Below are 16,641 nucleotides of genomic sequence, written 5' to 3'. Positions count from 1 at the left end.
AATAAGACAGCATTTAAACATTTTCATTAACATTGATTTTCTAATGCATAAGAGAAAAGAGGATTCTGCTCTCTATAAAACTTAGATTTTATTTGCAAAACGTCAATATGAAAGTAAAGAAATGAACAAAATAACTTTAAGTGGCAATAGATGCTATTTGGAAAATAAAACGTGGTTATATGAGAATTAAGTAAATTAAGAGTTGTAGAAAGCAGCATGATGTGATTTTTATAAAGTTCAAAGGCAAAACAGGAATGCTGTTTAGAGATATAGATGTATATGGGTAAAATTATACCTATGTAATTATATATACAAAATTATATTTATGTAACCAAATTTTAGTTATATATGATATATGAAAGCTTGGTTATATAAATATGTAACATATATAAAAGTTTGGCTATATTAGGTTTGAGATGCCTATTATGTCCAAGTGGAGATGACAATTAAGCAATTGTGTATATGAGTCTAAAACTCAGTGGAGATGTCAGGATGACAATATTAATTTGGAAATCATCAGCATATAGATGATAAACTGTTTAAAGTTTTGGGACTGGATGAGGTCACCTAAGGGAGAGAATAGAAGGAGCAGGGCAAGTATAATTTGTAATAGCAAAGAATTGCAAACAATTGTCCATCAATAGAAAATTGGTTTAACATGCATACCATGAATTTGCATATTGCTATTAGTAAGAATAGGTTATATGTACATGTATTAACTTCTTGTGATATTTGTATGTGTTTCTTAACCTGAAAAAACAATTTTAGAGTAACAGGAGTACAGTTGTGTCTTTGTCTGTTCATGTTGCTATAACAGAATGCTTAAGAATGGATTTTTAAAGAAAAAAGATTTATTTGCTTCAGCATTCTGGGGAAGCCGCATCTGGTGAGGGCCTCAGTCTGCTTCCACTCATTGTGGCAAACAGGAAGGGGTGCTGGCATGTGCGTAGGGATCGCATGGCCAGAGAGCAGCAGGACGGTGGGCGAGGGTGGGTGCCAGGCTCTTTTTAACAACCAGCTCTCCTGGGAGCTAATAGAGGGAAAACTTACCTCTGAGGAAGAGTGTTAATCTAATCCTGAGGGACCTGCCCCCACTACCCAAACACCTCCCACTAGGCTGCAGCTCTCAACACTGCAACATTGGAAATCACTTTTCAGCATGAGTTTTGGTAGGGACAAACAACATCCAAATCGTAGCAAGCAGTTTTCATAAGAAAACACAGTTTCTCTTTGTGCGGGTCAGTTCTCCAAGGTCAACCGCGTGTGAATTCAGCCATCTCCTCATCACCACAAGGAGGGCGAGCACAGCAGCACAAGGTATTGTAAGTGAGAGACAACGTTCACCTAACTTTTATTACAGAGTATCGTTGTAATTGTAGGGACCCAAATGCCCCAAGGGATCACACCCTGATCACATAAGCCCTTCTCGGCCACACCCCATCATGGCGCTGGTTGCCCTTCTCTTCCGTATTCTCCTTCCTGCAGGCGCGAATTACACACCAATCAGCTCCCCCCCAAACCCCATGAGGTATGCTAAGTAGGGAGTGTATTTTAAGCCAATCAGCTTTCCCCTTAAAGCCCTATATATGTGTGTGTGTGCTGCCTAATAAACGGGCTCTCTCCAGTGGATCATCAACTGGTGTTGACTCTTCCTTTCAGTAATTGTTCGCTTTTATTATTACTGTTGCTAAGCTCTTACTGTGCCTGATTTGTAGGTTAAACTTCATCATAGTTATGTATAGGAAAAAGCAGTACATACATGGTTTGGTGCTATTCAGGGTTTCAGGGATGCAGTGGGGATCTTGGGGCTTATACCCCTAGGATACCTCTACTGTAATGTGTTTACATATTTGTAAAAAAAATTACAGAGATATTTGTATAAAGTTTACGTAGTGGAAAGATATACTCTGAACTGTGGAGAATAGGGGATTACTAACTTTTTTCCTCTGAACATTTTGTTACATTTGTACGTTATTAAGGCAGCTTTAAAAAATCGAATGAAAGAGGAATGCAAACAAAGCAAATGTGTATGTAATGACTTTAGAATGTAAAGGAATCTTAGAAAGGATATTTACGACTGGCGATATCCTCTCAGTGCTCCACTTATATTCCTTTGTATCCTTTAGCTTTTTTTTTTTTTTCCCCCTTTCCATATCTGCTCCCCTAGACCTTTCATTCTCAACCCTCAGCACTGCACTGGCAACCCTCTGTTGGGGAACTGTCCTTAGGCTGTGGAATCTGCTATGGACACCCACATAGAAAACCAGGGAATGCCTGGGAATTTATGTCTCACCAGGAGCAGTCATTAGCCAGTGACTGATGCATGAGAAGGTAGGAACGTTCCAGATCCCCTGCTCCCTTGCTAATTTGGGACATTCTGAGGTGTGACTGAGCATTTCTTAGGATTTTGCTTGATGTCCCATTCTAGCCTGGCCTCCTTCCTTTCCAAGTCCCACTTCCCAACTGCCCTTCTGCCATTTTCTGGAAACACTTTCTGATAAACACTTTTACACATATCCTTATCTCAGGGTATGCTCCTGGGGAACCTGACCTGGGACAATGACCAGTCTATTTTAAGTGCCTACAGATGTCACTTTAACTCTTGAGAGCCCAGGCATCATGGATAGGACATATAGAATAGAAAGTTAGATGCTCAGATTTTGAGAGGTGAGTCCCAGGCTCTGCCATTTACTTACTGCGTGGCCTTGGGCAATTCACCAAACTTCTTCATGCCTTTGTTTTCTCATCTGTAAGGTATGATTTATAATAGCACTACTTCATAGAGCTATTTCAAGGAATAAATAAGATAATGTACCTAAAGTGCATCTAACATGTTAGGCACTCAATAATTATTAAAAAATTAACTAGCGTGCTTTATATAAATACCATGAATGCTTGTCTCTATGTAGGCTGTGGCATGTCTCACAAAAGGAGGCATTTCCTCTACATAAAAATTTGTAATAGATTTGGAGTCTTCCTCAGGATGAAAGTCACTCTTTACATAACATTATTTTATGATGTATAACTCATTGAAATAAACAAAGTTAATACATCATTGATTTTAATGGAACTTTGCATGGTTTGATTAATATACCATTATTGCATAGAAACATTCCACATGCTGAGTAGCAGCGGATGCATTAGAATACCATTTGGTGTAAAGTTTCAGCATATACTATTTTCACGATATATCCCTATGAATGCATTATCATCTGGTATAAAATAAATAAAATATAATGGATCAAAAAATGAAAAATCATATCCCATTAACAATCGTATCATATATTTTAGCACTGGACAATATATTGTGTTAATGTCTTAAATGACATCACCATTTTTGGTGCAAGGACCACATCCTTTATGAGTCTAGTTTTACTTTTAAGAACTTACTTTTAGAAACTTTTAAGAACTTGTTTAGAGTAACTAAACTATTCTATCTCTTATCTGTGTAAGGACCTACCATTATGAAGTTTTACCATGATATTTTCCTTGGACCTAATGCCATGGAATTAATTTACATGTGAATCTGTCTTATAATAATGTCTGGGCTCTATAAAATCCCTTGGTTGTGGTTTCAAGCAAAGCTAACTGATGTTTAATTCTATTTATTACAAATAGCACATTTCCTGATGGTTTCTAATTTCATTTTGCATTAAATCCCCTTGTAATTTCTGTCATTCTCTCCTTGTTCTCCTCTAATTATTCTAACAAAGTAAATTCCCAATTATTCAGGGACTGTATATTTAATCTGTGGATTTTCCAAATCCTCTCTTTTTAATTCTTTTACTGTATATTCTTGACTATTTAAATGTTTCTTATTTTTATAATTTCAGCAAATGATATATGATGGTAGAGTGAGAAGTTCACATAAAAATAAGCAGTTGGCCATTTTTATAATAATTCCTGATAAAAACGTCTGATTCCAGTGAATGCATAAAATAAAAATTTTAACCATGTGTGTGTGGATCTTAATCCTTTCTCCATCATCATATATGAGGGTATTTCAGAAAGTTCATGTAAAAATAGAATTAAAAAAATAATACTGGGCCGGCCGGTTGCTCACTCAGTAGAGTGTGGTGCTGATATCACCAAGGTCAAGGATTCGGATCCCTGTACTGGCCAGCCACCAATAAAAAAAAAAATGTCAAAGATAATATGAATATTTCCATGAACTTTTTGAAGACCCCTCATAAAGTTGAAACTCTACATACTGTTCTTATAATAGTTTTGTAATATAATACAATAATTTATATATCATATATAATTATATTAATAATGTAATTAATATATGTAACACAATTTTACCATGAGCAAAGCTGCAAGTGTTTAAAAAGAGGCCTACTAGTCACACCACTCCATACCACCCATTATTATACTGCACATAGCTTGAAATAATGGGGGTTGGAAGGTTTTGTTCACAAATTTGAGATGACTGAATAGTTCTTACACAGAAGAGTCCTTAAATAGGTTTAGAAATTAAGCTGAAAAGGGAGGTTAAGGACAATGTCAAATATCAAAATAAGCAAGTTTATTTTTTTATTTTATTTTTTAATTTTTTATTTTATTTTATTTTTTAAAAATTTTATTATGTCGATATACATTGTGGCTGATTATTGTTGCCCATCACAAAAACCTCCCTCCCTCCTCCTTCCCCCCCCAACAATATCCTTTCTGTTTGCTTGTCGTATCAACTTCAAGTAATTGTGGTTGTTATATCTTCTTCCTCCTCCCCCGTTTTGTGTGTGTGTGTGTGTGTGTGTGTGTGTGTGAATTTATATATTAATTTTTAGCTCCCACCAATAAGTGAGAACATGTGGTATTTCTCTTTCTGTGCCTGACTTGTTTCACTTAATATAATTCTCTCAAGGTCCATCCATGTTGTTGCAAATGGCAGTATTTCATTCGTTTTTATAGCTGAGTAGTATTCCATTGTGTAGATGTACCACATTTTCCGTATCCACTCATCTGATGATGGACATTTGGGCTGGTTCCAACTCTTGGCTATTGTAAAGAGTGCTGCGATGAACATTGGGGAGCAGGTATACCTTTGACTTGATGATTTCCATTCCTCTGGGTATATTCCCAACAGTGGGATAGCTGGGTCGTATGGTAGATCTATTTGCAATTGTTTGAGGAACCTCCATACCATTTTCCATAGAGGCTGCACCATTTTGCAGTCCCACCAACAATGTATGAAGTTCCTTTTTCTCCGCAACCTCGCCAGCATTTATCGTTCAGAGTCTTTTGGATTTTTGCCATCCTAACTGGGGTTAGATGGTATCTCAGTGTGGTTTTGATTTGCATTTCCCGGATGCTGAGTGATGTTGAGCATTTTTTCATATGTCTGTTGGCCATTTGGATATCTTCCTTAGAGAAATGCCTACTTAGCTCTTTTGCCCATTTTTTAATTGGGTTGCTTGTTTCTTTCTTGTGAAGTTGTTTGAGTTCGTTATATATTCTGGATATTAATCCTTTGTCAGATGTATATTTTGCAAATATTTCCTCCCACTCTGTTGGTTGTCTTTTAACTCTGTTAATTGTTTCTTTCACTGTGCAGAAGCTTTTTAGTTTGATATAATCCTATTTGTTTATCTTTCCTTTGGTTGCCCGTGCTTTTGAGGTCATATTCATGAAGTCTGTGCCCAGTCCTATTTCCTGAAGTGTTTCTCCTATGTTTTCTTTAAGAAGTTTTATTGTTTCAGGGTGTATATTTAAATCCTCAATCCATTTTGAGTTGATTTTAGTATACGGTGAGAGGTATGGATCTAGTTTCATTCTCCTGCATATGGATATCCAGTTATCCCAGCACCATTTGCTGAAGAGGCAGTCCCTTCCCCAGTGAATAGGCTTGGTGCCTTTGTCAAAGATCAGATGGCAGTAAGTGTGTGGGTTGATTTCTGGATTCTCTATTCTATTCCATTGATCAGTGTGTCTGTTTTTATGCCAGTACCATACTGTTTTGGTTATTATAGCTTTGTAGTATAGCTTAAAGTCAGGTAGTGTTATGCCTCCAGCTTTATTTTTTTTGCTCAGCATTGCTTTGGCTATGCGTGGTCTTTTATTGTTCCATATAAATGTCTGGATAGTTTTTTCCATTTCTGAGAAAAATGTCTTTGGAATTTTGATGGGAATTGCATTGAATTTGTATATCACTTTGGATAGTATGGACATTTTCACTATGTTGATTCTTCCAATCCAAGAGCATGGAATATCTTTCCATCTTCTTGTATCCTCTCTAATTTCTCTCAGCAGTGGTTTGTAGTTCTCATTATAGAGATTTTTCACCTCCTTGGTTAACTCAATTCCTAAGTATTTTATTTTTTTGGTGGCTATTGTAAATGGGCAGGCTTTCTTGATTTCTCCTTCTGCATGTTCACTATTGGAGAAAAGAAATGCTACTGATTTTTGTGTGTTGATTTTGTATCCTGCTACTGTGCTGAAATCATTTATCAATTCCAAGAGTTTTTTTGTAGAGGTTTTAGGCTGTTCGATATATAGGATCATGTCATCTGCAAACAGGGACAGTTTGACTTCATCTTTTCCAATCTGGATGCCTTTTATTTCCTTCTCTTCTCTGATTGCTCTGGCTAATACTTCCAACACTATGTTGAATAGGAGTGGTGAGAGTGGGCATCCTTGTCTAGTTCCTGTTCTTAAAGGAAGAGCTTTCAGCTTTTCCCCATTCAGGATGATATTGGCAGTGGGTTTGGCATATATGGCTTTAATTATGTTGAGATACTTTCCCTCTATACCTAACTTATAGAGGGTCTTTGTCATGAATGAGTGCTGAACTTTATCAAATGCTTTTTCAGCATCTATAGAGATGATCATATGGTCCTTGTGTTTGAGTTTATTAATATGGTGTATCACATTTATTGATTTGCGTATGTTGAACCAACCTTGCATCCCTGGGATGAATCCCACTTGATCATGGCGAATAATTTTACGTATGTGTTGCTGTATTCTGTTTGCTAGTATTTTAGTGAGGATTTTTGCATCTATATTCATCAAGGATATGGGCCTGTAGTTTTCTTTTTTGGTTATATCTTTACCTGGTTTTGGTATCAGGATGATGTTTGCTTCATAGAATGAGTTTGGGAGATTTGTGTCCATTTCAATCTTTTGGAATAGTTTGTAAAGAATCGGTGTCAATTCCTGTTTGAATGTTTGGTAAAATTCTGCTGTGAATCCATCTGGTCCTGGGCTTTTCTTTGTTGGGAGCCTTCTGATAACAGCTTCAATCTCCTTTATTGTTATTGGTCTGTTCAAATTTTCTACGTCTTCATGGTTCAGTTTTGGGAGCTTGTGTGTGTCCAGAAATTTATCCATTTCCTCCAGATTTTCAAATTTGTTGGCATATAGTTGTTTATAGTAGTCTCGAATGATTCCTTGTATTTCAGATGAATCAGTTGTAATATCGCCTTCTTCATTTCTAATCAAAATAAGCAACAGTTTATAATGAATTAAAATACTCAGTAATTATATAAGCCCATGATTTAAGAAGAAAAACTTATCCCAAGGAAGTGGTGCTGTAGGCAGAATGTATGCACGGGGATACTATCTTCATTCTTGTGCTTCTCTCACTAGCTTCAGGTTTTCTTGGCCCCAAGGCATTTTTGTGCTGTACACTGACTGCAGAAAAACAGCTATTGTCTCCAGTCCCATCTATTCAACTACCTCCTGAACTCAGGTAGCTATACTCAGCTATTTTCCTTTCACTCTACACAGGTAAGAATTGGCATTCCCCCTTCCTATTGTCTTTTCTGGTGACCAAAATAATAAAGTGAATAAATTCACACTAAAGTGTGGTTATAGCCACCTGCAACCCTCAATTCCACTTCCCTTCAGGAAATTTGCATTGAAAAGATATGTAAACCCAATGGAAATGTGAATTATTTTAATTTCTGGAAATTGAACAAAGGACAGAATGTTCTGGTACAATTCACATTTCTGTAAAATGAATGAACTCAGTTGGTAAGTAGAGGAACGATGTCAGTATATAATGTGGAAGATGGTTGACTCATATGCTGTCATTCCCATCATTAATACGTAGCACCACAGGTAACAACCCCTGAGCACAAAGTACACTGACGTACTTGAATGCAGCAAGCCAAAGAGGAATGCCTTGCACCCTGCATTCTTCCTAGTGGCTGTTTGTCCACATTCTGTCTGACTCAGGGATATCTGTTAAGCCTTCTCCCCATCTTTGTGAATTTTACTTTGTTTGCATAAGTCTTCCTTATTTCCTTCCATCAAGCTATCTCTACTTATATTTATTGCAGTCTTTATTAGAAAATTATCCTTTTTAACTACTATTATTTTTAATGTTTTGTTAGTTCTTGGTTACAAAGTTACACGTTTTGATGGTTCACCCAACCTGTTTTTCCCTTAAGCTTACTATTTCTAGTGAACAGTTTTGCAGAATGTGAAAGTTTTTCACAAACTCATAGTAGGAATCCCTGTAAAGCATATAAAAATCCACGGGGAGGATTTCCTTCCATCCCACCTTCCTTTTTTTGTCCTTCCTTTCCTTGCAGAAAGCATCCTGGAGATAGAGGAGGATTTTTTTTCCCTCTCACAGCTCTCTGTATTTTAAGTGTCTGTTATAAGTGTTTAAAGCTACTCAATCAACTGAAATCTTCACCAATCTTCCCTTACTGTCAATAATGATGAATTTAATTATCAAAGTTTCCAAAGGAGCACAATTCCAATGTTACTGGTCATGTCATGTCTTAATTTTTATTCAAATTCTCTTAGTGTTTAATTAGGTCCAAGATTCTTTGTTGCAAATGTCTTTTTCTATAAGCATGTATTATATTTTGAGAAATAAGCTTAGAAAGAGCTGAACATTCAAGCTTTCCTCAAGATTATCTACATGTCTTAGAGTTTTCACATATATAGAAATCTTGATTCTATGAAATGTAAAATGCTGTAAAGTTGGCTGAAAGGATGGGATTAAATCAGCTACCCATCCATATGAACAAGTTGGGTCAACGCGTTTGTAGGAAATAAATGGGACCCAGCTCAGTGTCTTTTGGTACTTTGTATAACCTCCTCACCCTCAGAGCTTCTGCAGTTATCCCAGAAAAGAGGAAAATATTTTCATGCCAAAAAGAATTAGAGGCAAACAAGGTTACATTAATTCCAACAAAACATGTAATATTTATTATCAGTGAGAGAGAATAAGTCAAGAAAAAAAGTGCAGTATGGAAATGAAGCTAGATACAAAGTGAAAAAAAGCACAAGTCAGTCATAAATTTGGCTCAGCTTTCTAGTAGTCAATGTAAGAAGGGTCGTCTACCCAATATACTTTCTCCATTAGCTGAAACTAGGCAGTTATTTAAAGGATATAGACTTATTTTTGGAATTAATACCAGAGAGAATTTTTTTCTGAGTATTTCATAATCTATGTGATGGTTAAGTAATATTTTTCAATGGGGAGATGTTTTAAGGATAAGAGGGCTGGCTTCTCAACTTTGTTTCAACAGAGTTAAGATTTAGTCAGAATGAAATCTTTCCAGGCTAAAGAATGTATGCATCTTCCCTCCGAGGGTAGAGGGAAAGAAAAAAAAAAAAAGAAAGAAAAAAAGAATGTATTCAGGCTGGCCGGTTAGCTCAGTTGGTTTAGTGTGGTGTTGATAACACCAAGGTCTGGGGTTTGATCTCTGTATCAACCAGCTGCCAAAAAAACCATACAAATTATTGATGTACGTAATTTTATTTCCCCTACTCTGTCTTAGCTTTTTGAAGGCAGTACTTGCTTATTTATCATAGAACTTAAAAAATGTTACATAGTTGGTGTTTATTAAATCATTAAGTGAACGAATGCATAAAATAACGCACATGTGGAAGGACTGAGGCCTGTCTGTGAGTGCTTTGTAAGACTCATTTCTCTTTAACACTGGATGGAATGAAGTGTGGATACTAATAGGGCTGGCTGTAAGCAAAATGTTAGGCTGTTTTGTTTGCTGGAGGTGCCTTTCACATGCACCCTTGTGAACTCCTTCTGCCCACTTTCAGTTTCCCTTTTAGCCTCATCAGATACCTCTCTGCTCTCCAGCACCAAGTACCTATGGCCAGCATGACACAGAGTTCATCTACCTTTGCTACTGTATTGAGGATTCAGTTTGAAGGGTCGCTGAAAGAGTACCACATTTGACTATCTCATAAGGGAAATAGGTATAGAGGGTATTTCAATGAGTGCATACTATTTGTCAACTTTGAGATCCTATTTACTGCACTGAAAGTGGTCCTTTGAGACCTATGAGATATATCTCCAGTAAGACTTCCTTAGGCTAAGGACATTCCCCTTTCTTTCATTCATCAAACCATTAAAAACTATTGTCACCCCTTCAAGAGGTATGTGCTTTGCTGTTTTTGACTGAAGCACACAGGATTAATATAATGAAAAAGTGAATTTCTGTTTGGGGATGGGAATTGAAAGACTTGTGTTCAAGAGTCAGCTGTCAAGAATTAGCTATGTAACTTTAGGCAAAACCTTTGTTATCTGTGTAACTCTTTTTCCTAGTATGTAAAGTGAAGATAATTACTTGCCCTTTCTAACACCAAGATCATCCCAGTATTTAGCCTATTATTGTTTATTTTACTTACTAGTCTGTTTTCTGAACATACCTATTTGAAGGCAGAAACTATGTTTTATTGGTTTGTATCCTAAGTGCTTATCACAATGACGGTATATTCAATCAAATGTCCACTGATCTAATGAATTAATGAACATATTTGGAAAATTTCACTGTGCTAAATAAATGTAAGCTGTCTGAGGGAAGCAGGTAGAACTTAACCATGTATGTTTTACTCTCCTTTGGACCTGGTAGTTCCTGCCTGTGGTTCCTAATGGCCCCAAGCAATCAGCACCAGTCCATACAGACAGGTTGGACAGTGCCTGGATGTTGACACATCTTACGCTTTCATCCTTCTGGAAGTGTCCTCACTCCAAAGGTCTTCAGTTTCCTTTGGATCATCTGGTGTCCACTGTCATACATTGCTCCTCATGTATAGCCATGCTGATACTGTTGAACAATACCTGTAAAAAAACCAAAATTTTGAATATTCTGTAAGCACATTTTGTATGCATCCAAATGCTCCAAGTTTGCAATGTATTAACTCATTGTATCTTCGCATTTCTATGAAATAGGTAATATCATTATCTCCATTTTGCATACAAGAGTTTTGAAGTTAAGTATTTTCCCCAAGGTCACTGTTAAAAGAATGGTGGAGCCAAGGTCCCTGCATGGGCTGTCTGGTTCAAGTTCAAGGTCTTAATCACTATACTCTACCACCTCTTGACTAATTGCTTCAGTAGCTGTATTTTTTATAATTCATTTTTCTTGGGAAAGAGTAACAAAAATTTTGTAGCTTACTTTGCTTAATCATGAAATACCTACCCCTTACTTCTAAAGCTCCTCATTTTAACTGGGGTTTACTTTATTTTGTGCACTTATATTGGTAATGAGAATTCTATCGTATTTATAAAATGTATTTAAAATATGGAATTTGGAAGAATGTTTTCATTTGCCCATATAGTTAAGGGATTGTTATAACAAGTTAAAAAAAAACAAAAAAACAAAAAACAAACCAAAACAAAAAACCCCACCAGAATCTACTCAAAATTACACACTAAAACTAAATGTTTTATTTAAAATATAGATGACCCTAAAATAAAGAGCTTGTTTTTTTATTTTACCTCTAACTTAAACCAAGCCTATCTTGTTAATTATCTTGACATCAAAATGGTGACAATTATAACTGTACTGCTTGCCAATTATCTTGTAAAGTTGATGATTTTGTACATGTATGTTTCCCTTCATAATGGAAGATCTCATATGTTAAACAGCACCAAATTTTGGCAAATTAGTTATAAAACTTAAGTACTTTCATATGTAAGAGCAGAAAACTCAGAGTTACAATAAAATGTTAGAGTACTTCAGAACATTGGTTTTTCACACCTGTTCTATCAGCATACAAAAGCTACTGGTATGCAAAAACCATACATAAAGCATAGTTTGAATCGTCCTGGAGCTACATTCTGAAGGGCTTGACAATATTAAAAGGCAAAAACACTGTAACTCATAGACATACACAAGACTTCTTACTTCATCTATAAAAATAGTGAGAATGCCAATGTTTTATTTGCTACAGGGATAGGGAGGGAAACCATCAGTTTAATAAATCTGATAACATGACTCACACTTCATTACAAGTGATTTTCCTAAATTCAAGACTTTCACATTTGCCTGAACTAAAAACAAAAGAAAAAAAACTAAAAAAGTAACTTTCACTAGAAGTAGGCCAAGTCACATGGTCCCTGTAAAGGAGAGTTCAAATGAGAATGAGTGCACTTTTCTAGCTGGGAAATATTTTCCTTAATATAGTGAGTTTAATAATTCATTGTGGTGCTGAATAAGCCCTTGGATTAGGTTCAGAAACCTCCCCTATAAGCCTGTTTCATGAGAATTACACAAATATTTATAATGGAACATAAATTTTCTTGGTTAAGCTTTTATAGTAAAGACAAAAATTTAAAAAACCCATCTACTTCACTGTCTTGCAGTTCTTTTTCTTCTAGATGTACCCTCTGAATTTTTAAATGCTGTACAATTACATAAGATCCATTTTACTTAATGGACTCATGTGTTCATCACCTTTAGCACCCTATGAAAGTAAGAAGAGTAATGAGAACAGGACTATTTAAACTGCTTCCTCATCTCCTCCCCTTCTTTAGCAGTACTGAAGTTTATTTAGAAAACAATGAGGAAGAAGTACCCTAGCCCAGAGGCACCTAGGAACAGAGGTAATTCAGTCAGAGACGGAGAAAATATGGCTATGGAGAAATATTAAAGTCATACTGGGAATTTATGGAGTAAATGAACCCTTCTACCCTTCTCCCCAGTTTCTGACTTAGATAAGGTGTGAGGTAACAGGGATATGCATGGACCCTTCATACACTGACATTTTCATCCGTGTTTATTTTTCCCCGTGAAACAAAAGAAGTGGAAATACAAGTGCTTGGTACCACATGCTTTTGAGGCTTAAAAGCCCATTAATCAGCACGCCGTATCAGTCGTGGGGGAGGGGAGGCGTCACTTTTCAAATAAACATCGCCAGAAGAATCTCCTGGAAGGGAGAAAGAAGTCACTCTCCCTCCCCAGGAGCATGAGGGAAAAAGGAGACAGAAATAGCGTCCCCTACTTGCACGTGGGATTTCCCTTTCTCCTCTGACCTCCCTACGCCTCTCCCACGCAGGTCAGGCCGCCTTAGGAGGTAGCTGGGAGAAAAGGCAAACGCTCAGTCCTCCATGGCAAAGTCTTTGGTCTTTTCCTCCTGGTCCCCTACTTTGTAGCGCAGCAGCATGCGCAGGCGACGGGGGTTGTCCTGGGAGGGCAGCAGCGTGATTTCTCCTGAAACGTCCGTGTCTTGCTCCACTTGCACCGGCTCGTTCAGATACAGGAGCGCCTGCTTCCAGTGCGTGGCCGGGTGAAAAGGAGAGGTAGACAACACCAGCGGTTTCTCCGAGTCCCCTCCAGGGAAGGTCACTTGAAACCAGACGGCAAAGCCATGCATGGGCGCTGAGCCATAGCAGCTGCAGCGGAAGCGCCCGCCCACCCCAGCCTCTAGCTCCTGCTCCAGGCCCGCGCGGGCCAGCTCGAGCTGAGCAAAGCGCTGCGGCCGGGCCAGCACGTCCTCGCCGGACAGGCCTTGCACCACGATCTCCGAGTGGCCCATGAGGCAGCGCGTGGCAAAGCCCTCCAGGCAGCTCATGTCCACACCGTAGTGCTGCTTCACCTGGCTCCAGAAGCCTAGGCGCCACTCCAGCATCTGGTCGCTGATGGGGGCTACGAAGAGCTCGGCGGAAGCCGGCAGGAGAAGACCGCCTTCCTTAAGCCACTTGGTACGCGCGTGGAGCACGGAGCTCAGCATGGACTCGTGCAGGAGTCCGTAGCCCATCCACTCGCTCACGATGACATCCACCTGCTCCGGCAACTCCACCGTCTCCACCGGCCCCGGCAGGACGTGCACACGGTCCTCCAGCCCGTTGAGCCGCACCACCTCCCGGGCTTGTTGCCAGATGGCGCTGGCTTCCACCGCGTACACGCGCCGGGCCCCCGCCTGGGCACAGAAGATGCTCAGAATGCCGGTGCCCGCGCCCACATCCAGCACGGTCTTGCCACGCAGCGCTGCCCAGTTCCGCAGGATGCCCAGGCGGTAGGCATCAGTGCGCACGCGGTCCGCGATCATCTCCTCGTGGACCGATACATCCGAGTAGCACTCGTAGTACAGCTGGTCCCGCTCCCGCTTAGTCCTCCGGGGTCGCAGCAGGGCCGCCTCGCGCTCCCCGCCATCTTCCTTTTCGGTTTGCTCCCCTCCTTCGCCGCCGCCCCCCGACTCAAGCTTTCTTTTCTTGGGCTGCGACATCTTGGCCGCTCCTGCGGCTCCCGGCGGACGTTGCGCGGCACGGCGCCGGCTCCAGGAAGCGGGGCCTTCTGGGACTTGTAGTGCGCGCTCGCACTTCCCACTTCCTGCGGGGCTGCCACGCCGGCGCCTACAGGATGCCTCAGTCGTGCTGTCCTCTTTTGTCCTGGATGTCTTGGCGTCCTTTTTCCACCGACTACACCCGCATTCTGCGATTCTTTCAGTTTCCCTCATTTCCTTATCTACACATTTCTCCTTTGTTTTCTCTCCCTTCCTGAAGTAGGCACGCCCGTATAATACTAAAATCCACTCTTCTCTGTTTAACCCAACGGTTTTATTCCTCCGAGTTATCATGGCGGCACCATTCACACACTACAACCTTACCTGGACAGTCGCAACTCTTAAAGCTCTCTAGCCGCAGCGAGTTAGAAATTGCACTACACGTTTCTCTTTTGTTTTCAGTGGAGTTAAGGTACAAAGAAGGTGTAAATGGAACAAAGTAAAAACCTAACAATGCAAAACCTTAGTTCTGATTCTTAGTTCTGAACACTAATTAATTGAATGATTTAGAACAAGTAATAAAACCTCTCTGGCCTTCAATTACTCATTCACCCACCAGCAACAAGAAATCTTCATTGCCTATGTTTCTGGCCTCTATTTCAGAAGAATACTTAGTTGGCTCTTGTTCTTGCTCTGGTAATTCTGTGGCTCATTCAAGGCTTAAATCTTGGAAAGGGTGCAGACGTAAGAGCAGCTGAAAAGCACCAGTGGTGTGATATAGTAAAACACTTTGCCAGGTATTTTCTGGTAACCAGTTATAATATTTTTTCTCCCAGAAATAACGGAATCCTTCAGCCCTTTTGATCACTTTTCCACTGTATCTCTGAAAAGCTACATGACTACACCAGTTGTTGGGTTGAGGCAATAGCTACGTTAATTGTATGGCTAGCCATTTCATAACTTAAGTCAAAACGTTTCATTATTTTAGTTATACTAAGTTTCCATTTGTATTGTCAGGGTTAGGGCTCAGACCCATCAAAGCCATTGTACAGATTGGGTCACAGACCCCTTACGTGCCAGGCTGGGTCACCAGACCCTTCACATGTGGGTCCATGCTAGGTAATTGGGAAAGATCCCAGGAGCCATTGGCAGATGACAAGAGCTCAGTCCTCAGCAGTAGCAGCAGCAGCTTACAGCAGCAGTAGCAGCAGAAGCAGCAGCGGTGGTGGGCTCTTGGGGCATCCTGGGGGCACTGGCAGCAACAGCAACAGACTCCAGTGGCAGTAGTGACCTCCTGGTGCCCCCCACCAGGCATCCCCAGGGCGGAAGTCCTCTTGGATCAGAGCCACTCATTCTTTATACTTAAGTCATAACCCCGGACACCTGGCTGTACATGTACAATTACATTAGACAAAAAACAAGGAACACCTGGGTGCAAGTGTATATTTACATCAAATGCTGGGCAAGATTCTGAACATCTGAGGGGCCCTGACCAATTTCCTATATTTTCCCAACAGTCTCATTTTTTCATATGTGTCTCCATGGCTGGGCAAGATTGATACTGTCCTCTTCCTCTTCTGTTTTTCTTTTAGTCAACCATCAACTGTTAATCTCTTCCCTCTTTGTTGCTCATAATAAAAATAAAATATATTTTAAAGTATGTGTGCTGTCTACATGAGCATGTTCTTAACAAGTAAGATGAGAATAACATTTTCCCAGAGCTTAAAAAAAAATCACACAAACAAAATTTACTTATTTTCTTGTGTTCTTGAACTATGCTATTTAACCAATGAGCCTGTGTTCCTTATCTGGTGGGAAAGCACTGTCACTCCATTCTCTCTGTTAATCTTTCATCAATGGAATAGGTTTATTGATGTGTTATCCTCAGTTGTACTTGTATTTCAAGACCCTCATTAAAATGGTTAATTCTGGCTGCTCATTAGAATCCTAAGTGTTGGAGTGAGCAGGACTCTCCTGTTGGGACAAAACTGACTGGGCTGCAGGAAATGTTAAAAGACAGATTTTTTTTCTTAGCATGCATTTCTCTGAGTTCCCTCTTTTCCCTTGATTATTTGATATTTTGAACCTTGGTTACGGGGCAATATGACAAAGTTGTTTTCCAGTCAGCCTTGAGTTGCAAACTTGCTAGGAGACATGTACTTGCCAGACTTTGAGAAACCATCAGTAAAACTATGCTGATTCCACCCAGTT

General features: G+C 39.4%; 1 protein-coding gene across 2 annotated transcripts; it reads right to left on the bottom strand.

Annotated features, from left to right (window-relative positions):
- Positions 1-7,353: 7,353 nt before the first annotated feature.
- On the bottom strand, positions 7,354-14,462 carry PRMT6 (protein arginine methyltransferase 6). Of its 2 annotated transcripts, XR_010024233.1 has the most exons (3): positions 13,354-14,462; positions 10,925-11,044; positions 7,354-7,432 (listed from the first exon to the last, which is right to left on the bottom strand). XR_010024233.1 is itself a non-coding variant. In XM_063105536.1 (1 exon), exon 1 carries the CDS (start codon positions 14,431-14,433, stop codon positions 13,306-13,308), a length of 1,128 nt encoding a protein of 375 aa, XP_062961606.1. In that variant the 5' UTR covers positions 14,434-14,462; the 3' UTR covers positions 12,985-13,305. The 2 variants fall into 2 exon arrangements, 1 of the variants encoding a protein (XP_062961606.1); XM_063105536.1 differs by lacking the exons at positions 7,354-7,432; positions 10,925-11,044 and having other exon boundaries at positions 12,985-14,462.
- Between the last annotated feature and the right edge of the window lie 2,179 nt (positions 14,463-16,641).

Source organism: Cynocephalus volans, chromosome 8 (genome assembly GCF_027409185.1).
Source record: "Cynocephalus volans isolate mCynVol1 chromosome 8, mCynVol1.pri, whole genome shotgun sequence".
NCBI classification, from domain to species: Eukaryota; Metazoa; Chordata; class Mammalia; order Dermoptera; family Cynocephalidae; genus Cynocephalus; species Cynocephalus volans.
This window is presented reverse-complemented; position numbering and strand designations above follow the sequence as displayed.